The sequence below is a fragment of the Harpegnathos saltator genome, unplaced genomic scaffold (assembly GCF_003227715.2).
Source record: "Harpegnathos saltator strain DR-91 unplaced genomic scaffold, Hsal_v8.6 scaffold67, whole genome shotgun sequence".
NCBI classification, from domain to species: Eukaryota; Metazoa; Arthropoda; class Insecta; order Hymenoptera; family Formicidae; genus Harpegnathos; species Harpegnathos saltator.
Genome location: NW_020230504.1, coordinates 105,443 through 129,038, shown reverse-complemented (window position 1 = coordinate 129,038; position 23,596 = coordinate 105,443). Strand labels below are relative to the sequence as shown.

Here is a 23,596-nt window from a genome sequence, read left to right as displayed (position 1 = left end):
TATATGTACAGGTATATTATATATACATTTATTATGTATATATAATATGTTCTGAGATATATTGTACATACATATATATAGAAGTATTTGTCGTTACCGATGTGACGAATTGCTGCGTAATATGACCGTTCGATAGATCAAGCAATATACATGTTAATCTAAATATAATGACACAATCCAGCAATAAAAGATATGAAATCTAGCTGTTCCTATTGTGTAGATTATAATCTCAATAATTTACTTGTATTCGTTTATTATCAATTATATTTATTAATATTTGTCTTATTTTGTCATTAACAATAGATTATTTATGATATATGTTCTGCACAGGGATTTTACTGATTTATTCTCACATAATACGCATGTTTCAAAGACGTCCAAAAAGATAGGATGTTCTTTGAACGTCTTTAAATCATCCTTGAAACGTGTATATTGCGTGGGGTTATTGTATATATCAAATTTTTTGAATTTTGCACATTTCGTTTATCTGTTTGTAAATCTTCCGGAGAAAAATCGAAATTATATAGTTGCCTTATTAATATCATAAATCCTTGTAATATCGTAATCTTTGTTATCTTCCGGTAGGAAACTTCAGGATTGCTGGCCCTTATATGCACATGTACGCTCTTTTAAAGCAATCTATTCACTTGATTATATAAAATTCTTTTTTTCCAGTGTCTGAATATCCTAATGTAAAATGCACTTAGATAAACTATGTAATATGTATGTATAATAAATAAAACATTCCATATTAAATATTCTGGAACATGTATAGAGCGTATCTACATGCCAAATACACAATACATTCTAATTTATAAGCACATTTGCAATGAAAATTCGTTGATGTTAAATGTAGGTAGATTTATATCTTACTGAACGATTGCCTCACTATTACGATTATTTGATTTAATTTATTAGTAATTATATCATCCGCATGTATATATACACAATACCCTCTATATGTTTATTCAATAATAAATTTACAAGACTCCGTATATTTACATTGTACGTTACATTCCACGTACGTGCAATGTAAAGAAAATCTGTAAGATTTTCTGATGTAAGAAGTCCTGTAAAATATAAGAAACCATAGACATCAACGATTACAATGATAAAATAAGTCTGATAAAATATGGAAATATATTATAACGCCCATCTCTACTGCGCGCGCGTTTACGGTTTATAACGACATTCCATTTGCAGGTTGATATTCGGAAGATATTGAATCCGCTCGTCATTGGTACACCTTCTCAGGACACAAACGGTAATGGTCACAAAAAGATCTAAAACACGAATAAAAGTATATTTTAGTTATTATTGTAGAGACCGGATACAAAGACGCAAATAGCGATGATAATAAAACGTTAAACGCGTGCGCATATATTACTGACATAAAGACGGTCTTAGTATACCACAAAGACTCGTTTAGTTAACATAATTGCAAGAGATTAGTAAATTCGGTAAATTCGAAAAGAATTGCACAGCTGTTGTTATAGCATAATGCTTGTACGACAAACAAGTGAACACGAACAAAAACTGTAAAACAAATTGCAAAATTGAAGATATAACTCAGCGTAATTAAACAAGGATAATAGCGGTATTAACTAGAAAAACAAACATGAAAGAATTTATCCCTCATGTAAGTTATATTATTTTTTTATCATTTTTTTTTAAACTGCTCGTATACTGAGAAAATTTGCACATCTGCACATATATAAATAGAACTCATCCTATTGAACGAAGAAATCCTTCACTATTTTGCGAATAATCATGATAATTATTGGGGTATTAAAGAAAATTTATGAATAATTGTATACAATGTGGTGAGACAAGTTTTTTAAGCGAAATCTCATTCAAAATATTTGAATATATCGACTATCTCTTGGCAACAACTGACAATATGTAATATCTGTTTTAAAAATCCAATAAAATAATTCTATAAATTTATGTAGGAAAATATATGTAAGTAAATATGTAACCGTATTTAACGCGTATATAAAATATATGCTTCATAAGAATTGAAAGTAATCTATCATGTTTTTAAATATTCAATTCATAAAATTCAAGACATATGATATTTGCTTTTTTAACGGCTTTACTTACAAAATCCGATGAAAATGAATAGAAATACATCCAAATTTCATTGAAATATCGTATGATTTTATTTGAACTTATTATTTATATCTAGATAAATATCTACCCATTTAATACGATACGATAAGGAAGAAAAGAATGTGATAGCTTATTTGAAAAGTCCGATATGATAAGTTTAGATCAAATCATAGAATGTTTCATAGAATGTCATCATAGAATGCATGTGAAGTTTGGATTTTGTAAGCATGTGAAGTTTGGATATATTTCTATCAATCTTTATTGGATTTTTTTTTAAGTGGGGATTCTGGACATACATTATAATACTATTCCACCGTATCACATGCAATCGTTTGTAAATTTTCTTTAATTTATACTATCGTTGTTTGCAATTATTATTGTTGTTTGCAAAGCAATAATGAAATTTTTCATTTAGTATGACGAGTTCTTCTCACACACTAGCGGATATATGAGTTATGTGAGATATTCTGTATATCAGAATTCAAGAAGAAGTATGTGTTCTTGTATTCTGATATACAGAATAAAAATCGTTTTATTAATATAATATTAGATAGTTATTAGAATACATAAAATCGTGTATTGCAACAGAAAATTCCTCCAGAAAATCAACTTCGGATTTGCATGTATAACTCTTCTTGAAGTATCACATTGATTATGAAAATCTCAGCTTCTTTCGCAGCTTATATAAATTATACACGTCAACGAAATTAATATATAATAGTAGATTAATATATAATAGTAGTTATCAACAAGATAATTATCAAAAAGTAAATATCATGCTAAAAAGTTGCGGAGAATAAATCTTTTAATGTATATGATTTTAAAATGCAGTTTGGAGCAGTTTTTATTTTCCACTGTATATTAATCTTGGCATTGTACATAATTCGACGTAAGAGAGGAAAGAGACATGAGATGAAAGTCAAGAAGGATGAATTAGCAACAGAAGTTGCAAGTAATATACAAGGTTGTTCATATTTTGCAAGCTATTAGAAGATAAACAACATGTGGTAAGATGATCTTTTGGAGAATGTATTTTTTAACGCACGAGTTTGATGTTTTAGATGTCTCAGAAAATATTTCATCGGAAGAAAAAGACAATTCCTCAGTTGTTTCTCAATTACCAGAAATGAGATGGGTAAAAGTTGGCGAAGTCGTAAATTTGCAGATATATCCATTAATATCGGGTAAAGCATATGCCGTTGACGAATGCCACATGTTCAAAGGGATATTTTTTAAAGGAATGAAAATGTTCAAGGAAGGAAAAATAATAGATTGGGATCGGTTGGTATAGAATTTGAATATTTACTCTCTCAACAAACTGCTCGCAATATTCCGTTTTATTATACCACATCTAACGAAATTAACGTTAATTCTTAAATCCTATACCATCAGATCATTCCTAATATATGATATGACAACCAATCACATAATTACAACGGGTAATTTCCCGGAGCTACACGAGCTGGATGTGTTGATTAAGAAAAATAAAATAATTTTACAAGCCGGAGGTATGCCCCCTATACATGTCAGGCTTATACAAAGTAAACTTGTCGAATGTACTTTCTGGTGCGATGAAGTATTGGAAAAACCAGGGAAGATAGTTTGTATCGATTGTGGCGACAAAGCTGCTAAGTGGCTATCCAGGTATACTCTTAAAAATTTCAAGCGTACATTATGGTATTTTATACGATCTGTATATTAGAATGTATGAACGTAAAGTGTTTTACAGTTTTTTATGTGGGTTAAACACCGGTGTACGTTTAGGATATGCAGTAGATGCCGTTAGAGAAATGGGCATATCTTGGCAATACTGGCTCAGAGACTGTATACTGCATCAAAGAGTGAAGTGTAACAGAAACTACTTGGTAATTAACATGGCTGATTAATACGTTGAATACCGCGATGGTTATCGATGAGCGAAAATATGATCGGCTGTGTCGCATTTAGCTGCATATAGAGTATGACTAATTGAGTATAAAAGATTGAAAACAAAGCAAAGTATGCATTTCAAATTACATCCACCTAGATAGGCAAATGCGCGAGCAAATTTCGAGAAAAGTTTGCTATCAATTTTTGATGGCAGATAAGTAACAAATTCGATGCAAGATCTCTGTTATCAAATTCTGTTGCTAAACTGCCGCAAATATTCAACTTCAATATTCAAGGGCTTGCTGCCGGACAACTTGCAGCAAAAACCGCGAAAATCTTGCTGATACTTAGCGCTAGATTATGAGCAGCAAGGTTTGCATGCAAATTTTGCTGTAAATTTGTTACAAATTACCCGGCAGCAGGCTTTGATACTTTGAGTTGAATGCGGACACAGATAGCTATGATTTGGTTTAAGTTTTTAATCTGATTTGGTGCAAATTTACAGTCAATTTGCTTATTGGGTACTTTTTTAGTAATTTGATTCTCAATTAAACTTTCTTGCAATCAATGAAAATCATCATAAAAGATAATATATTTATTAAGTAATATATACACATACACACAGAGAAAATTGTTTACTGTGTGCGTGAATCTACTGTTAATACGTGTATTTGTGTATATGTGTATTTGTAAGATTTTAAAATGGTACCCTTTTATCAAACAAATAAATGTTTCATTTTTTCAGGGTCCGTTTGCAAGTGTTTTACACAGTGTGGTACTATCGTCTTTATCATATGACGAAATATCGAGAAAATTGAAAGAATATAATCCGAATCAAATGATTTGTCCGAACATCATTGTTTCTGCTTCAAATCTTTACGCGGACAAAGTATGGGAGTGGATCAAGATAGGCGATGTAATCATTAATAATACACAACCGTTGGTAGTTTGGCCGAAGTAATTATGTTTATGCATATCATTATTTATATTCCTTTCTTCTTTATTTTCATGTGAGAGAAATATAAATCTAGAATCTACTTAGTATCGTACGTCGTACTTAGTCGTAGACTGTACGACTCGAAAATAATTTTGAGTCTTCGTGACAATTAAGAAGTAAGCCTCATCGAATTTCTTTAATTAATATATTACTTGTTTGTAGGGAAGGTGAACAAAGTGAAGTTATAAGATTGTTTGGTTTGGGAATTAATTGCCAAGTGTATCTACCAGGATGTGTTAAATTAAATGACAACGTATACCTTCATATTCCAAAAAGTGAGGAGGAAATGAAAAGCAAAGAGAATATTACTGAGGAGAGCAATGTAACGCAACATAGTAATTTTTAATATGACTCGATTATTATTAAATTCTTAAAGTTCACAGCTTTAAGGTTCACCTTCTTCCTTATCCTTACATCCGCATTGTATTTAGAAATTTGAATAGATTGTTTATTTCAAGGTTCTTTGAAATTTTACTAAGATTTGACTTGATGTTAGATAACATCAATATATTCAAATCAGAATATTTCTATATAACTTTTACTTATCTATAAACGCAACTGTATATACTTATAATGTAATGTAATATGTAATGTTCTTCCTAATATATATGATGTTGATATTCATATTTCAATTGATTTCATTTTTCGATCTCTTTAAGTAAATATACTGCAGCAAGTCTCTAACTTTCAAAAACTCTTATTATTTTGTTCTTTAAATACCAACTTAAACTTTTAACGTAGAATATATGTATACAGGAGAGATACTTAAAATAATCCGTCTTAATAATAAAATAAATAAATCTTAATGATAATCTTAATAAATCTTAAAGTAATAAATTTTAATAAATCTCAATAATAAAATAAATAAAAATATCTTTTGATAAACTGTATTCATACTTTAAAACTGTCTTTCTAATTTGCACTGTCAATTCCATCTCATGAAACTATGAAACTAATTGTAATTAATTTACTGTTATTTCTTTTTCGAAATACAAATTTCTTGAATGTGTGCTTATTTATTATTTATTACTTTACATCACTACGAAACAACTGACCTTAAACATTTCAATGTTAATAGGCAATTATAATTGGTAATTATGATCAAAATACATTTAATCAAATTTCATAATATTTATCTATCATGGTTTAGAGTAAATTCACATTTTCAAAATGATTTTTGGAAAATATAAAAATATAATTGCGTCTTTTCAAAATACATACAGCAACGAAAGTGAATCCAAAATTTCGACGCAAACGCTTCTTTAGCCGTTATTTCGATTAATACGAAAATATAAGTAATAATAACAATAACATTACGTATAAAGATACAATTTCAGTACGAAGGACTTTGGTATATCGCGGCAAGGAGTCTACATAACGAATCAAAGCGAATATAAACATAGAAATCTTCAGTGAACGTGATTTTAGTTAACTAGATATATTCGATAAACTCTACTTGAGGAAAAATTATTCTTTTAGTTCTTTCCTTTACGATTAGTTCTTGGGGTAACGTTTATGTTAACAAATAAGTACGAATTGCTATGATACAAATAGAAACTGTTAAAACGAAATAAGTAACTATCATCTTGGAAGAAAACTAACTGCGATATTAACGAAACAAATCATGAATATACATTTCATTCCGGTAAGTCATACTTCTCTCTTGTAATTTCTTCAAGCTGCTCAAGCATATCCAAATGCGAGAAGGTACCTGCTAGAACAACTAATAAAATCACTTTCGACAACAACTGAAAGATCAATTAGCGAGTAAAACTTTCCTCGGAGTCATATCAAAGATATGAATGCAAATTTCTTTCGTAATTTATATGATACACACGTTAACGAATTCTATTTGAAGCAATATGACCAATAGTTGGCACGATAATAATCAATCATGACATGTCGCAGCAATAGATTTTGAAAATTAAGTTTTATAATACATATTTGTTTAATATATAGAGTGTAGCTACCGCAATTTTTTCTTGTGGTCTGGCAACCTTGATATGCCGCATAATTGAACATAATAGGAAGAAGAGATACAAGATAAAAATCAAGGAAAACAAGTCAAATTCGAAAATCGCATGTAATATACAAGCTTATTTGTATTTCACAAAAGCTATTTAAAGATAAATGATATGTAAGGTAATTTTGGAGATTGTATCTTTTAATGCATGATTTCAATTTTTTATTTTAGACTTTAAGAAGCATCCAAACAATTCGCCAAAACAAATATACGACGTCTTAAATACTCTTGAATTGTCAAACCTGATATGGGTAAAAGTCGGTAAAGTATCAAACATGTACATATATCCATTGGCAGCGGGTAAACAACATGTTACTGACGAATGCTACATCACAAGTTGGAATATAAATATGTTCAAGGAAGGCCAATTAATAAAAGGGGATAGGTTAGTACAGAATTCGGATATTTTTTTTTTAACAAACTATAACTTTTCCTTTTGTACCACAAATCAACTACGAAAAGCAACATTAAGACAACATAAGAATTGTATACTATGCCATCAGATTATTTTTAGTATATGAGATAGGGACCAATTATGTAATAACTACTAGAATGGCTCCGGCACTACGTAAGTTGGAATTGTCGATCGTAGGTCAACATATAATATTAAAAAGCGAAGGAAAGACCACTTTACATATCAATTTTGACCATAGAAATATTGTCTATTGCAAGTTTTGGTGCTGTGAGAAATTACAAACGTACCCAAAAATTATTTGTACCGATTGCGGCGACGCAGCAGCCCAATGGTTATCAAGGTATGTATTCAGAAATGTACGCATACAGAACTGTAATATTGGGTCTGGGAAAAAGTTTATGGCGTTTTTTTAGTAAAATTCAACTGGTTTTCTTATAGTGTGAAAATGAATTTATTTAAACCAAATATGCTCCATTATTATCGACAATGTTTCGCCATTTTTCGGGTAGAGTCATGATGCCATTGGTGAAGAACTATGGTTTCTGGTTGAAAAACTGAATCAAATAGTTTTCACAGGCTTCTTTTGAAACCAACTTAATTCCATTGAGAGAGTTCTGCAGAGATCGGAACAAGTGATAGTCAGAGGGTGCTATGTTTAGACTATACGGTGGATGCATCAAAATTTCTCAACCAAGCTTTCGCAATTTTTGACAGGTCATAAAAGAAGTGTGTAGTCGGGCGTTGTCATGATGGAAGACAACACCTTTCCTATTATTCAATTCGGGCCGTTCTCTTTCAATTGCCTGGCGTAATCTCTCTAGTTGTCCACAATAGAGTTGAGAATCAATCGTCTGACCAACTGGAAGTAGCTCATGGTGGACGATTCCCTTCCAGTCCCACCACACACACAGCATCACCTTTTTCGGCGTCAATCCTGGCTTCGCAAACGCTTGTGACGGCCACTATCCCTTGTCCACGATCTTTGACGCTTCCGATTGTCGTACGTGATCCATTTTTCATCACCGGTTATGACACGTTTCAGAAATGGCTCGATTTCATTGCGTTTCAACAGCGCATCGCAGATGTTAATTCGGTCTATCATGTTTTTCGCGCTCAACTCATGAGGAACCCATACATCGAGCTTCTTTTTGTAGCCAGCTTTGTGTAAATGGTTCAAAACTGTGTTTCCTGAGTTATTTGCAATTGACGCCATGTATCGGGAAAAATGCCACGAACTTTTTCCCAGATCCAATATGTACTACGGTATTTGATATTATCTATACATTAGATATGTAAGTCGAAGTAATTTACAGATTTATATACGGAAGAAATTATGGCCTACGTCTGGGTTATGTATTGTATAACAATTCTGTTATGAAAACATTTTGGCCACACTTGTTGAGTGACTTCACATTGGATACGAAAAGCTGGCCGGATAGACACAATATGGTAATTAGCTAATAGTAATGGATAATTAATGTGTAGCATACCATGTGTGTCATCGACGAACGAAAATACATAACCGCGTTATATTTACATATGAAGTAGAACTATATAATTGCATCTAAAAAATCAGTTGCATGACCTATAAATAATAATCTATAAAATAGATATAAAAATTAAATATATTTCAAACTCGTTTTATTTACTCTATTTTCAATAATTTAGTTATCAGTTAAATTTTTTTTAATAAAGATCAGTGGTTTTCTGTGAATATATTAAATGGTCACTTGGGTTATTTTAATCTTGATGCACAGAACACATTCAAATTATAATTACTTGAATTATAATTTTTTTCATTTTTATGCATAGCACGTAATTGATATGTACATGAATTTATCATATATCACTTATCATTTATATCTATTATATATAGATAAATATCTAACCTTTAATAACATATGATAAAGAAGGAAAGAATGTGCTTATTTGAAAGGTCCGATATGATACATTTAAATAAAATCATAGAATGTTTCAGCGAAATTTCGATATATTTCTATTAATCCTTATCGGACTTTTTTCTTTAAGCAGGGACTATCGGCCTGCATACATTTCTTCCAATGAGAAATAAGTTTGTTCATTTCTATTGGGAATACAAATTAGTTCGGTCCGTTTTTTTGTGTTAAAAGATGTATTTATTTCAAATCAAAATGAATGAATAGATCAATTAAAGTATTTTCCATCGCTGGCTACTACTTTCTTCCATTTCTCTGGCAATTTTTGAATTCCATCTCGAAAAAATGACTCGTCTTTTGAGGCGATCCAAGTTTGGAGCCAATTTTCGATTTCTGTGAAAGAAGTGAACCGGTGACCTGCTAAATCGTGCTGCATCCTTCGGAACAACCAGTAATCAGAAGGAGCAATGTCCGCAGAATACGGCGGGTGCGGTAAAACGTTCTATTTGAGCGTTTCCAAATATTTTTTTATGACTTTTGCGACATGAGGCCGAGCGTTGTCATGAAGAACGCCTTTCAACGTCTCTTGGTTTCAGTTCATAAGGCACCCAATTTCCTTGTTTTTGAATAATTCCCATGTCTCTCAATCGTAACGGAAACGGCTTGTTGAGTCACTCCCAATAATTTTGCAAGCTCCTCTTGCGTTTGACTCTGATCTTCTTCGAGTAATGCCTCTAATTCTTTGTCCTCGAATTTTTTTCGCTGTCCAGAGCGAGGCTTGTCTTCGACGCTGAAATCTCCATCCTTGAAACGTCGAAACCATTCCCTTCATGATTTATCAGTTGGAGCAGCGTCACCATAAACTTCAACAAGCATTCGATGGGTTTCGGCTGCACTTTTCTTCCAATTAAAGCAGAAAATTAAAACCTCCTGCAAATGCTGCTTGGTTAACACAAAATTCGACATTTTCAGCACTGTAAAAAGCAAGGTTTTTGTATGAAACTCAAAGCGATATAAATTGAATATTATTGGCAGATGTCTAACCTCTCTGAAACCGCCAAAATCGGCAGTCACTATGAACCATTCATAACAGCCGGAGCCATCTTTTGAAAACGGACTGAACTAATTTGTACACCCAATATAAGATAGAATACTGGAAAAGATAACGGTAACTGTAGAAAAATCGGAGCCAAACTCAAAAATCACAATTATTTTTGCACCAATCTAATACGAAAAATTTTAAAAACGTTTTATAATTTTTATATATTGGGTGAGTGCAAAAGTTCGTGCGGAGTTTGTGAGTAAAAGTCATACAGTGATTAGGCAAACAAAAATCTTTATTCAATCAATGATATATTCTCCATCGTTTTCTATAATCTTTTCCCAACGTTCTGGCAGCATACGGATGCCTCGATCATAAAAACTGCGCGGTTTAGATTCGAAGAACGAAGAGACGCCGTTTTTTAAGGCCTCCAAAGAGTCAAAGTTTTTTCCATTTAAATAATTTTGCAATGACCGGAACAAGTGATAGTCAGATGGTGCGATATCAGGAGAATACGGTGGATGCGTTAAGACATCCCATTTCAGGCTCTTCAGTTTGCGCAGCGTCTTTTTCGAAACGTGTGGTCTGGCGTTGTCGTGATGAAAGACGACTCCCTTGCGATTTGACAAAATCGGACGTTTCTCTTTTATTTCTCGATTCAGATTGGTTAATTGGCGACAGTACTTGTCCGAATCAATCGTTTCGCCAGCGGGGAGAAGCTCGAAATAGATTATGCCCTTGCAATCCCACCAAACAGAGAGCATCACCTTCATCGGGTGCAAACTGGCCTTTGGCATTGCGTCATCATGCTCACCTGATTGTTTCCATGTCCGTTTGCGCTGAACATTGTTGTAGAGGACCCATTTCTCATCGCCCGTCACTAGTCGATCCAAAAACGACTCGTTATTGAGCCGCCCGAGTAAAGAAACGGCTGCAGAAATTCGCTTGATTTTGTTCTTCTCGGTCAGCAAATGGGGCACCCATATATCGAGCTTCAAATCGAATCCCATCTTTTTTAAACGAAAAGCGGTTGATCGGTCAACGTTTAGTGCTGTAGCAACTTCTTCTGTTGAAATTCGCGGATTATTGAGCACTAAAGTACGCAAAACATCGTCATCAATGTCAGAAGGTCGACCAGAGCGTGGCTCGTCTTCAAGGTTAAATTCTCCGCGCCGAAATTTAGCAAACCATTTTTCCACAGTTCGTTTAGCTGGTGCTTCATCCTGATAAACATCCTAAATGTTTTTTACGGCTGCGGCAACGTTTATTTCCTTCCGAAACTCGTAAAGCATAACATGCCGTAAATGCACCTTATCGATACTCATTTTTAAAGTGATATTTCTCGAAGCAGTTTGTATGAAAACAAATGATTTTTTTTTTAATAACAGCTGAAGACGTCACCTTTCCAACGTTATATAATATGTAGATGGAAGTATTAATGACAACACTTTACGACGCTTATAACTCCATCTATTGAAACTCCGCACGAACTTTTGCACTCACCTAATATATTCAATAAGATAATAGTTGTAAAAATAGCATAATGTCATCGCGAAATTACAGAATGTTCTGAACTTTGAACAGATAATATAAATATATTTAAAATCACGCATATAACACGCTATTTGCTATATGCAATATAAATCCGCCTTTTGTTGTAATTCGATTTGTCATTGCTAAATAATAGTTCACAAACTCCAAACATGTCTTTACAGACTGCCTAAAGTGAATGTTCTAACCAGTGACAGTATCCTAATTCATGACAATTAGTCTGTTCTTTTTAGCTATATTGTTGAACTGGTGCAAGTTACGGCGAGAAAAGCTATAGTTGTTTCACTTTAACTTATTACAGCAGTATAGTTGTCTCATTTTAACTTATTATACTAGTTCAACAGCTAAAACGAGCAGACCAAATTATACATATTTTACTTAATAAATCGGCTAATACCAGTTTATATTCGTTTTAAACATCTGTTTCTGAAAATGAAAATGGCTTGATAAAAAATTGGCAACTAATTTCAAAATAATTTCACTGCTGTTTAGCGATAAACAGCTATATTAAAGACATGGATTCGTCAGACATGGAAAGTATCGCTGTTTTGCAGCACCATTGGAATAAGTTTGTCAAGCTAGAAGAAGACTTTATTAGACAATAAAACGATTTGTTGTCCAGAAACATAACGGTTTCTTGGTGAGCAGTTCGAACGATCCATGTATATCCTGACACATTTTGTATACTGCCAATTTTACCGCCAAGTTTACCGCCAATATTTACACATGCATGTATGTTTGTATATCATTTTCAAATGTTATATTATTATAAAATTAATAATTTTTTTCTTTCCAGAATCCATTTCATTATTTATTATACAGCATACTAATATCACAAACACCTTACGAAGATATGATTGAAACATTAGACAAATCTATGTCAAGCATGATATCTTGTCCAAGCATGGTCATTTCTGCTTCAAATCATTATATGGGTAAAATATGGAAATGGATCAAAATCGGTGAAGTAGTTATCAAGAATATAGAACCGCTATCGATTTGGCCAAGGTAATTATGTGCGTGCATATTATCACTTATATTCATCTCGCATCTGTGTGCACGCGAGAGGAATATAAACGTGAAATCTGTTTAACATCGGTTTTACAAATCAGAAATATTTCTGACAAATGTTTAGGCTTTTCAACAATTATAACGAAATCATTGAATTTCTTCTCAATGTATACATTTTATTTCTGTTTAGGAACAAAGAATTGCATAAGCATATAAAATTATTTGGATTGGGATTTAACTGCGAACTGTACATTCCGGGATATGTTAAATTAAACGACAACGTATATGTTCATTTTCTTTAAGATAATTAGAAGATGAAAAGCAAGGAAGATACTAAGGAAAAGAAACACACAAACTCTCTTTCTCTCTCTCTCTCTCTCTTTCTCTCTCTCTCTCTCTCTCTCTCTCTCTCTGTGTGTGTGTTTAACACAATCCCTTTGACATGTTATTAGTTTGCAGTTTGTGCCGGTCGCTTTTACCTTATTTTCTACGTCTATACTATGTTGCAATATTTTATAAAAACCGCAGAATATTTTAAAAACTTATAACAATATTTTAAAAATGTTTTTTAATGTTTCACTGGAAATCTGGAAAATCCGATATTATAATGACGAAGTCATGATACATCTTTTAATTATATCTTAATAATATCTTAATTATATCTTAATAATTTTCAAACGATATTACGTATAAATCTCTCATGTCCATACACAAAAGTAGACGTATATGTGATGTATTTATCAATTACCTATTTGTGATGTTTGGAGAAACTGACATTGATTTTCGTAGCTTATCCGATTGCGTTTTTGAAGCTTTAAATACTTTATAGCAATCAACGATACGAAAGCAAAACCTTGAGATATTCACTACAATAGTTTATTTAGAGGCTTCTTCCTTATACAATGTCTCATATTTTTTCATATAATTATCTAAAATAAACTTTGTTTATGTAAACAAGAGAAGAAAAATTATCGCTATCACACATATGTGATACTGATCTCTTGTGAGCAAACTCTCGTGAGATTAAAGCTGGCGTATATATAGCGACCAAACACATGTACTTTTGCGAGTCTTAACGCGTACGATATTATTATTTGTAAAATTTAATCGTTTATAATTCAGAAAAAGGACTTTGATTTTATGATTTATCTTTGGTTCTTTTAACATTGTTCATATATATTTGTACATTATAATTGTCGATTATGCAAAGGAATTCCAACAATACATTACATACTATTCTTTTTCTTGACATAATTTTATGTATCGTAATTTATATGATTATAATAAATAATAAATAATTATTGACATGTAATTATATTCCATGTTTTATGTAATATGTAACTATATAATATGTAATATATTATATAATGATATATTATATAGTGATTATATTATTATATATATTATAGTATTATATATATAATCCAATAATTAAAATATCATTGTCCATCAAATAATACACAATCATAATGTACCAATATCTACGTACGATACGTAATTGAAAATTTCTAATGATCTTGTGCCTAGGGAATGTCAAACATCAAAATTGACGTATATACAATATTCAAATGTCGAATCTTATGAATCTTTGTGCGTAACATTCTGCGTGACATACATTTATTTGTAAAATTAAGTTACTTATAATTAAAAAAAGAAATATTTATATCGGGATGATCCGATGCTTTATGAGAAAAAAACTTACGCATTATGCGACCTATTTACAGACCACATTATGTCTAGAAACAGTTAAATTTTAATTTTTTTTCAGTCTTGACATCGATTGCATTATTACTGCAATATGCTAGTAAACTATCTTTGTAATTCCTTTTTATCTCTGTACTTCTTACTGTGAAATACATAATCCAAATTTAAAGTTGATATGCATTTTATCGTAAAGCAGATGAATATATTTCTACATGAACTATTTTTATTCATATTTTAATATACTTAATATATTACAATTTCATACTATGCGCATTTAATGAGTATAATTGGAATACAGTTAATAAAATTGCATTGCTTTCTGCCAAGTTCAAGTTTATAACGAGTAAGTAATATTGAGCAATGTTTAATATGTAAATAAATATTCAAGAGATGTTAATTTGTTTATATTTATCTTTAGTAAAGCGAATCTTTAGCTTTACTAAATTGATCTTGGATCTACTGTATATTAGAAACGGAAATTTTATAAAGATTAGTTAATATGCAAGGTTATTAAAGGTAATTACAAAGGTTTTTGCTAATCTTCGCTTTAATCTTCGTAAAATTTCCATTTTTAGTATACGGTAGAATTAAGTTAAGTTAGATTAGGCTCGTTTAACTTAGTGTTAGGTTTGGTTTGATTAGGTTGGCTTGATTTGGTTAGGATTAAGATTAGGGTTTGGTTTGGCCCTTTGCAAATAATTTCTTATCATTCCTATAATATATATTTAATTTCAATAAAATTGGTGAGGTGTAACCATTTATGTATCTTTACCTTTTAAAACTTTAAAGTCATATATCTCGGAAACTATAAGTGACTTCCATATAATTATATTAGGAAAACTTAGAATGTAAGATGAAAAAATCAGAGAGGTATTACCTTTTATGCATATTTACCTAAGATATATATATATATATATATACATATACCCATAGCTTTATTAACAAGTGTATAAATCTATGGGGACATAGCATATCAATCAATGCTGATGTCAATCCTCTGACGTTATTGTGTTTATCGCATTGTTTCCAGATTCGCACGCTTTTGGAAATACCACATTTGTAAGGCGAACGAGTCGAAAGAAGTCGATTATTTCTCTTCTATCTTTGAAAAAAGTCAGGTGAATAATTTTCTGAATATACAAGCAAATATAAAAATCATCGAAAAGGCAAAACGCTTATTGATATATCATCATATGAAGTGTGATACATTTTACAGAAATTACTTTATTATTTATATAAAAAATTTGTGTTCGTTTCGTTTTCCTTCTTTAGAATATTTTTCAATTCTTCACTACATGAGAACTTCATTATAGTAACTGCAAAATCTCAGACATTTCCCTTTATTCTCTGGAAAAAGTTTCTTACCAATAGAAATATTTATTTCATATACCTGCATCGCGTCCGTTAGAATATATTTTGACACGTCGAGGATAGTGGGCACGGAAAGAAAATCCTTTGAGACATTTGTCCTTTTGTCAGGCCTCTTCCCTCTCCAATGTAAGAATCAGAGGCCATAGGCGTGACATTACATCAGCCCCTTCCCTCCTCCCCACAAGGACTTTCTTCTATTGTATACTACAACGAGTTCATATCTTCAGCAGAACTGTCGAGAGATACAAGACCCATGTGTTTCGGAATAAGAATAGCAAGTTTCACATAAAACAATACTAAAATGAAGTTATTACATAGAGTGACGATATAAGTTATCATAGAGAGTAAAATATAAGTAACAGTAATAATAATAATATTAGACATACGGATAATTTCGGTATGAAAAGCTTCAGTATACCGCGATTTGTGCGATTAGGTCGAACATGTAATCTCGGTAATATTATTGTATGAAATTCGGCTAATTCGGCAAATTTCATTTAAGGAAAATCCCATAGCAACTTGTGAAATATCATTTGTATGACAAACTGATCACGAACAAAAACTGTTAAACAAGAGTACCATTAAGTGATATTAACGTAACGCACCATGAGCCTTAACATTATCCATGTAAGTCATATTTCTCGTTTATTATTTTTTTAGGTTGCTTATATAGATTTGAATGTGAGAAGATACTTATTAGAGTAACTAATAAGAGTACATACTATACACATATATACATATACAATAACCGAAAAAACAATTTCAAATTTAGATGTAAGACTTTTATCAAAGTTGTTCAACGTCTCTCTCAGTTATGAGTGGAAATTTCTCTTTTGCAATTTCTATAAGTTACTGTATATTATCTATAGTATAAATATACTGTATATTATGAACATATGTTGCAAAAATCAACGTGAATTGCGTTCAAAGCAATATAAAATAATACAGGATAACTATTAAAGAATACATCATGGTAGATGATTTTGAAACATAACTCTTTTAACACATATATAATATATTATATATAACACATATACATACGCGTGCGCGCGCGCACATATATATATGTGTTAAAATATCTATAACATATAAACATTTAACATATATATATTTTTATTTTATTTTAATGCGTATATATATTTTATACATATATATTTAAAATGCAGCGTGCAATAGGAGGGATTGTATGCGGATTGATGGCCGTAACAAACTCGGTATTTCCGAAAAGAAAAAGAAAAAGTATATTCAATATCGATACCGATGAAGAGGAATTAATACCAGAAGTCGCATCGAATGAAACAAGTTCGTATTTCGAAAATATAACTACTATTAAATGATAAATGCATGAGATAAAATGATCTTGGAGAATGTACTCTTTGATGCACATGTTGTTCCAGATCTTGTGAAAGGTATTTCATTCAAACCTACTAACTCCCTAATTATGTCCGAATTAAAGAATCTAAATTGGGTCCACGTCGGTAAGGTTGCAAAATTACACATATACTCATTGTTATCTGGCAAACCATGTCCTGCTGATCAATGCGAAATAACGTTTGACGACATGCACTTATACAAAAAAGGCGAATTGATAAATTGGAGCCAGTTAGTATATGAAATTTATATACTTGTTTTCTTAACAAACTGTCGACGTAATAATTTTTCTTATTATATCGTAATCTGCTAACAATAACGTTGAACTTTGAACTACGTGCCATCAGGTCATTCGTAGTATATAATAAGAAAACTAAATGCATGGTGACTACTAATAATTTCCCGGCGTTACGCGAAATAAGCTTGTGGCTGGAGGATATTTACGCAATATTACAAGCTACTGGGATGCCCACATTACGCTTCGTGTTAAAGAGTAGAGGATTCTTCCACTGTATTTATTCGCGCTGCAATGAATTTCAGATATATCCGAAACTCATTTGCACCGATTGCGGCGACGAAGCGGCCGAATGGCTATGCAAGTATGTAGAAATTTCAAAGATCTACTGCAGATCTACATCTGACATCATCTGTACATTAGATACATGTGAAGGGATTTACAGATTTTTGTACTGCAAAAACTCAGATCTACGTTTGGGATATTCCTTGAACAGGGTCAATTGCATCAGGACGTACTGGCAACCTTGGATCGGAGATGACATGTTGTGCTTGGGGGTCATGTCTGACGAACACAGTTTGGTAATTAACACTAGTAATTATTAATTAACAGTGAGTAGTTATGGCTGATTCATATTTCGACGGTGACCGATAACTACCGATGAAAATATTATATTATTGTGTCTTATATTTCGTATGACGTATTAGGAGTACAAATAAGTTTCCGCCGTTTTCTATCAAAAATTAGGAATTTATTGTGAAAGAACAGTACATTACGTTTTATTCAAAGTATTGTCCATCACTAGCCACTACTTTTTCCCATCTTTCTGGCAGCATTCGGATACCACGTCGGAAGAACTCTTCATCTTTTGAGGCTATCCACGAATCGATCCAATTTTTAGTATCTTCATATGATGTAAAGCGCTGCTTATACAGGCCATGTGCCATCGACCGGAACAAGTGATAATCGGAAGAGGCAATGTCTGGTGAATATGGCGTGTGGGGTAGGACTTCCCAATTAAGTGTTTCCAAATAGGTTTTGACCGGTTTTGCAACATGTGGCCGAGCGTTGTCATGTAGGAGAATAATTTTGTCGTGTCTGGAGTAGTAATGGGCGCGTTTTTCCTTGAGTGCTCGGCTCAATCTCATTAATTGTGTTCAGTAGAAAGCTCCAGTAATGGTTTCGCTCGGTTTGAGCAACTCATAATACACGACACCAAGCTGATCCCACCAAATACACAGCATGAGTTTTTTCCATGAATATTCGGTTTGGCTGTCGATGTTGAAGCATGGCCAGGTGGTTCCCATGATTTTCTCTTCTTTGATTTATCGTAGTGGATCCATTTTTCATCACCAGTGACTATACGATGCAAAAAATCCTTTCTTTTATGCCTGGCAAGCAGCATTTCACACGCAAAGTCGGCGTTCAACGTCTCTCGGCTTCAGTTCATATGGAACCCAATTTCCTTGTTTTTTAATCATTCCCAACGATTTTAAACGATGTGAAATTGCTTGTTGAGTCACTTCTAATGTAAGTGCAAGTTCTTCTTGCGTTTGGCATGAATCTTCCTCCAATAATGCTTCTAATTCCGTGTCTTTGTACACTTTCGGCCTTCCACTACGTTCTTTGTCTTCCACGTCAAACTCACCGTTTTTAAACTTTTGAAACCACTCACGACAACTTCTCTCACTTAAAGCAGTCTCACCATATGCTTCTACAAGCAATCGATGCGCCTCAGCTGCAGATTTCTTCAAATTAAAGAAGTAAATCAAAAGTTCCCGCAAATGACGCTTATTCGGCACAAAACTTGATATTTTCGCACGAAAAAAATTATGTGATGCTGATACGGAGTCACTAATACTTCAAGGTTATGTTGTTACCAGATGTCCAAACTTACGATATTACGTTTTACATCTGATAATTTCAACATAACCTTCTGATGGGGCCATCTTTTGTCAAACGGCGGAAATTTATTTGTACTCCTAATATAACTAACTAATTAATTAATTGCATTCAAGAGATTATACGGTCTACAAAGGGTGTATAGCCCATAAAGGTTGTACAATCCATAAAGAGCCGATGAAAGATAAATACATCAAATTAGAATTATTTATTTACTATATCCTTAGTAATTCAGTCGTCAGTTAAGCTTTTTATTTTTAATAGAAAACAACGCGACAATCAATATATCGAGTGGTCGAGTTTTCTTGATATTTGCATACATGTATGTATCATTCAAATTGTAGTTATTTGAATAATATTTTACTGAATTTTATGATCAATTAAAGTAGGAATTTATATGAATGAAAAAATATTTTACACTAATTAATATATTGATTTGTATTAGCGATACGCTGTCAAAAAAATATTTTTAATCATTTGCATTGTCAACTGCTTTACTTTAAAAGAAACATACGTGCCAAATTGGTTGACAGTCTCTCAATAAAATTGTCCTAAGTTTAAGTAAAATCACAGATTATAACTGGTTATAAATATGATCGCGAAATTATCATAGATTATAATTGACTGTTGATAATGGATTTTTTTTATTTTTAAGAAATCGTGCAAGAGCAGCACTATTTAATTTAAAATATGTTTAAATATACATAAATATAGAGTGTGTTTAGTACAATACATACATTATTTTTACATATGTAGAATCAAACTGAACAAAAGAGTCCTGCATCATTTTATGAAAGAAGATAAAAATATTTTTAGATATTGATTAAAGAAAATCAGCGAATAAGTGGATCACGATGCGATAGGAAGTGCTCTGCAAGGTAGTTTGAAAAAATACGTCTTGGGCTTGTTTCTTTGTTTCTTGACACCGTCAAATATAGGCGCGAGGCTAAAAGAAATGAAAAAGTGATTATATGTGATGTGTATATGAATTTTGCTTCTACATAGCCATATCTACAGGATCTTTGAAAATTCAAAATGCACCTATCGAGTACAGGTAGATTGAGTGAACAGAAGTGAACAGAAAATTCTACTATTTTTTGGAAACAACCATATAAAATTTCGCGATATTAATAAGAGAGGATTAACTAATCAGTGATAGGATGGAATAAACTCTCATGAGCATGATCTCATTAAAAATAACTTCGACTTGTTATCCATTAATATCTCAAAACTTTATATGGTTTTACAAAATAATAGAGGAATTTGTGATTCAATTCGAAGTTCAATGCAGTTTTATTTATGCACAACGAGTATGTCTTGAATTATCAAATATCCCATATAATCATATATTGAGAAATTAAAAGTTACTTGAAGCATGGTACAGATTTGGCCGGGGGAATCGAACCTGGGACATTTCGCTTTCCGGGCGAATGCTCTTCCAACTGAGCTACCCACATAACACCATGCTTCGATATATCATCTTCCTTTTATTCAAGACAGGAAAAGTTCATATGTCTCAAATTCAAACATACTCGCTACATCAACTGGTAAGAGATGAGAAATTAAGAGTTACATACAATCATATATAATTACGTGTATATATTTGTAAGGAAAAAAAATGCTATTAAATAAAAAAGGAAAGATGATTTCAATTACGATATAATTAACACAATGAAGCATTGGTATCCTTTACAAAAATATTTTACCGTTTTTATCCTCATATTGCCCGTTTTTAGCCCGTTTTTATTCCGTTATCTGCCCATTTCTTCATTTTTATGTCCGTTTCTTGCACTTTCAAGCCCTCGCAGCGTATAGAGCGAATAATTATGACAAATATACGTGAATATGCGCAAGTATGTATGAGTATTTTTAAGTAGATTGCCCGTCTTTAATACTCTTTTTTTCAGCTGATGAGTGGCTGCATGTTAATACGTACCTCTTTTACTCAAGACGTTGAAATAAATTGAGTAAAAACGTACGTATTAACGTTCTGTTACTCGCAGCTGAAAAAAGAGTATTAAAGACGGGCAATCTGCTTAAAAATACATTTTATGGTACGTTTTAACTACTCGGATATACTCGTTTTTACTACTTGACAATCCGTTTTCACCACTCCGTGTTTAAATAAAAGTACCCCTTTCCGACCTAAAAATGGTGTCATATTCGTTAAGTTGAATGCATATTTTTTACAACTCAAATTTATAATCAAAATCGATTTTTGAGGGCTAAAAACGGTGAAATATTTTTGTAAGGGCTGTCATAAACATAAACATTTATTTTAATTGTGTTCGTATAATAATATTCTGTTTGAGGTATGGAAAATATAACTACATATGATTATATTAAATATTATCACTTCGACTGTTCAACAAAGCACATTTTACAGCATCGCGCTCATCGATTTGTCAGTCTTCCATTGTTAATATCTCCGAAATTGTCGTAATTGTTTTTAAAATGTTAAAAGGTTTTTTCATTAAATTTGATAAGCTCTACCTGCGTATGAACATTGCTACATTTAAGTCAAGATCTTCTATATAATGCTTAATTAATTTAACGGTATTTATATGTAAATTGTCAACGTCGTGCGAAACTCTACAAAAAATGCTCAATACTTTAGTAAACAATATATTATCGGTTCGCTAATCGGTTTACTATGTATAATTTTAAAATTTTATACTTCTATCGAGACTTTCTATCTCTTCAGGGTCCGTTCATAAGTGTATTAAATAGCGAGAACACACCACAAGTACCGAGAGAAGATCTATCTGAAGCATTAGAAATATACGATCCACTAGATATGATTTGTCCAACGATCGTCATTTTTGCTCACAATATGTACACAGACAAAATATGGAAATGGATCAAGATCGGTGATGTAATCATCAAGAATTCAAAATCAATAATAGTTCAGTCAAGGTAATTACATATGTGTGTATCATTATTTAGATCATTTGGATTTCTCTCGCATTCGCTTGCATGAGAGAGGAAGACAGACCTGGAATCTGTTTAATATCGATTTTCGACAGTATTTGTACGAATCAAGAATATTCCTAACAAATTTTGAGATTTCGCTACAATTACCGAAACTTCAATTGAATATATCTTTAACATATACATCTTTTTTGTTTAGTTTTAAGGAAGAAGAAGTGAATAAGGCTATAAAATTTTTTGGAATAGGAGTTAATAGCATTGTGTACGTTCCGGGATTTATTAATTTAAATGATAATGTATACGTTCATTTTTCCTAATATAAGAAAAAAGCGGGCGATACAAAAGAGAAGTTATTTAACCCGATTCAGTATTATTAATTTAGGATTCATACTATTTCACCTCTCTATATAATGTTCAAACATTTTTTTTATATACTATGTTTTATACTGTTTCATATTTTTTTATATACTATTATTTTAACAACATTTTTTCATGTTTCCTTAGAAAATCGAGAATTTTAATATCAAATTGTCGAAATTACGGTACATTCTATATCATGTTTGACTATAATATTTGTATAATATCGTATGCAGATCTATCGCATCCATATCTGCAAGTAGATATGCGCTTAATGTACTGATTAGTTATTTATTATTAATCTTAACAAAATCTGATATTGATTTGAACTAATTTTGTTTTTTAATGTCTTGTAAAGCTTTAAAAGCTCTGAGTATGTTATAGTAATCATTTTTCGAAGACAAAGCCTTAAAACGTTCGCTATTACGGTTTATCAAAATATTGGCCTTCTCATAGACTAGTTTTTATATTCTTTATGCGACTGTACCAAAGTTTATATAAATATATAGGAAAAATATATGGCTGTCACAAAATGTAATCGGCGATCGGTACTTCTACGTGTGACGAAGGTAGCGAACGTATTAAAAAGTCGAAAGATAGAAACAACCAAGATGTAAAAATAAATAAATAACAGATGATTAACAGATTTATATATAAATTGGCTTAATAATAGCCTTAACGGCCTTAACACAAATTATATCTTTCCGGAACACATAATGTATATTTATTATTCCCTAAATTTTTTTAGTGAAATTGTACTGAAAAGCGTGAGTACTGAAAAGTTAAGTAGTGACAATCGAAGCACGCAAA

At 31.8% G+C, this 23,596-nt stretch overlaps 3 protein-coding genes and 1 long non-coding RNA gene across 4 annotated transcripts; 3 read left to right on the top strand and 1 right to left on the bottom strand.

Moving 5' to 3' along the window:
• Window positions 1-95: 95 nt before the first annotated feature.
• On the bottom strand, window positions 96-7,312 carry LOC105184617 (uncharacterized). Its single transcript, XR_849891.1, has 2 exons — window positions 7,244-7,312; window positions 96-1,283 (listed from the first exon to the last, which is right to left on the bottom strand). It is a non-coding gene; the product is annotated as an uncharacterized LOC105184617 (long non-coding RNA).
• LOC105184616 (uncharacterized) lies at window positions 1,305-5,393 on the top strand. Its single transcript, XM_011143510.1, has 7 exons — window positions 1,305-1,639; window positions 2,944-3,076; window positions 3,174-3,393; window positions 3,505-3,756; window positions 3,842-3,977; window positions 4,727-4,938; window positions 5,141-5,393. Exons 1-7 carry the CDS (start codon window positions 1,619-1,621, stop codon window positions 5,322-5,324), a joined length of 1,158 nt encoding a protein of 385 aa, XP_011141812.1. The 5' UTR covers window positions 1,305-1,618; the 3' UTR covers window positions 5,325-5,393.
• Window positions 6,430-13,505, top strand: LOC105184618 (mitochondrial amidoxime-reducing component 1-like). Its single transcript, XM_011143511.2, has 7 exons — window positions 6,430-6,623; window positions 6,938-7,061; window positions 7,173-7,386; window positions 7,505-7,756; window positions 8,730-8,865; window positions 12,701-12,912; window positions 13,106-13,505. The coding sequence occupies exons 1-7, from the start codon at window positions 6,603-6,605 to the stop codon at window positions 13,215-13,217; spliced, it is 1,071 nt and encodes a 356-aa protein (XP_011141813.1). The 5' UTR covers window positions 6,430-6,602; the 3' UTR covers window positions 13,218-13,505.
• A 2,704-nt stretch (window positions 13,506-16,209) lies between these two features.
• On the top strand, window positions 16,210-22,814 carry LOC105184615 (mitochondrial amidoxime-reducing component 1-like). Its single transcript, XM_011143508.3, has 8 exons — window positions 16,210-16,387; window positions 16,493-16,617; window positions 17,157-17,292; window positions 17,388-17,592; window positions 17,709-17,960; window positions 18,042-18,177; window positions 22,203-22,414; window positions 22,629-22,814. Exons 2-8 carry the CDS (start codon window positions 16,597-16,599, stop codon window positions 22,744-22,746), a joined length of 1,080 nt encoding a protein of 359 aa, XP_011141810.1. The 5' UTR covers window positions 16,210-16,387; window positions 16,493-16,596; the 3' UTR covers window positions 22,747-22,814.
• The last annotated feature ends 782 nt before the right edge of the window (window positions 22,815-23,596 follow it).

What these genes read in the sequence shown, in the direction of transcription:
- LOC105184616 (XM_011143510.1), top strand. Translation starts at nt 1,619, where the DNA reads ATGAAAGAATTTATCCCTCAT. An exon ending in TGAAAGAATTTATCCCTCAT is followed by an intron (nt 1,640 to 2,943) that starts GTAAGTTATATT and finishes TTTAAAATGCAG; the next exon opens with TTTGGAGCAGTTTTTATTTT. An exon ending in AGTGTAACAGAAACTACTTG is followed by an intron (nt 3,978 to 4,726) that starts GTAATTAACATG and finishes TCATTTTTTCAG; the next exon opens with GGTCCGTTTGCAAGTGTTTT.
- LOC105184618 (XM_011143511.2), top strand. Translation starts at nt 6,603, where the DNA reads ATGAATATACATTTCATTCCG. An exon ending in CAATTAATAAAAGGGGATAG is followed by an intron (nt 7,387 to 7,504) that starts GTTAGTACAGAA and finishes CTATGCCATCAG; the next exon opens with ATTATTTTTAGTATATGAGA. An exon ending in GGCCGGATAGACACAATATG is followed by an intron (nt 8,866 to 12,700) that starts GTAATTAGCTAA and finishes TTTTCTTTCCAG; the next exon opens with AATCCATTTCATTATTTATT.
- LOC105184615 (XM_011143508.3), top strand. Translation starts at nt 16,597, where the DNA reads ATGAGCCTTAACATTATCCAT. An exon ending in TGAGCCTTAACATTATCCAT is followed by an intron (nt 16,618 to 17,156) that starts GTAAGTCATATT and finishes TTTAAAATGCAG; the next exon opens with CGTGCAATAGGAGGGATTGT. An exon ending in AGTCGCATCGAATGAAACAA is followed by an intron (nt 17,293 to 17,387) that starts GTTCGTATTTCG and finishes ATGTTGTTCCAG; the next exon opens with ATCTTGTGAAAGGTATTTCA.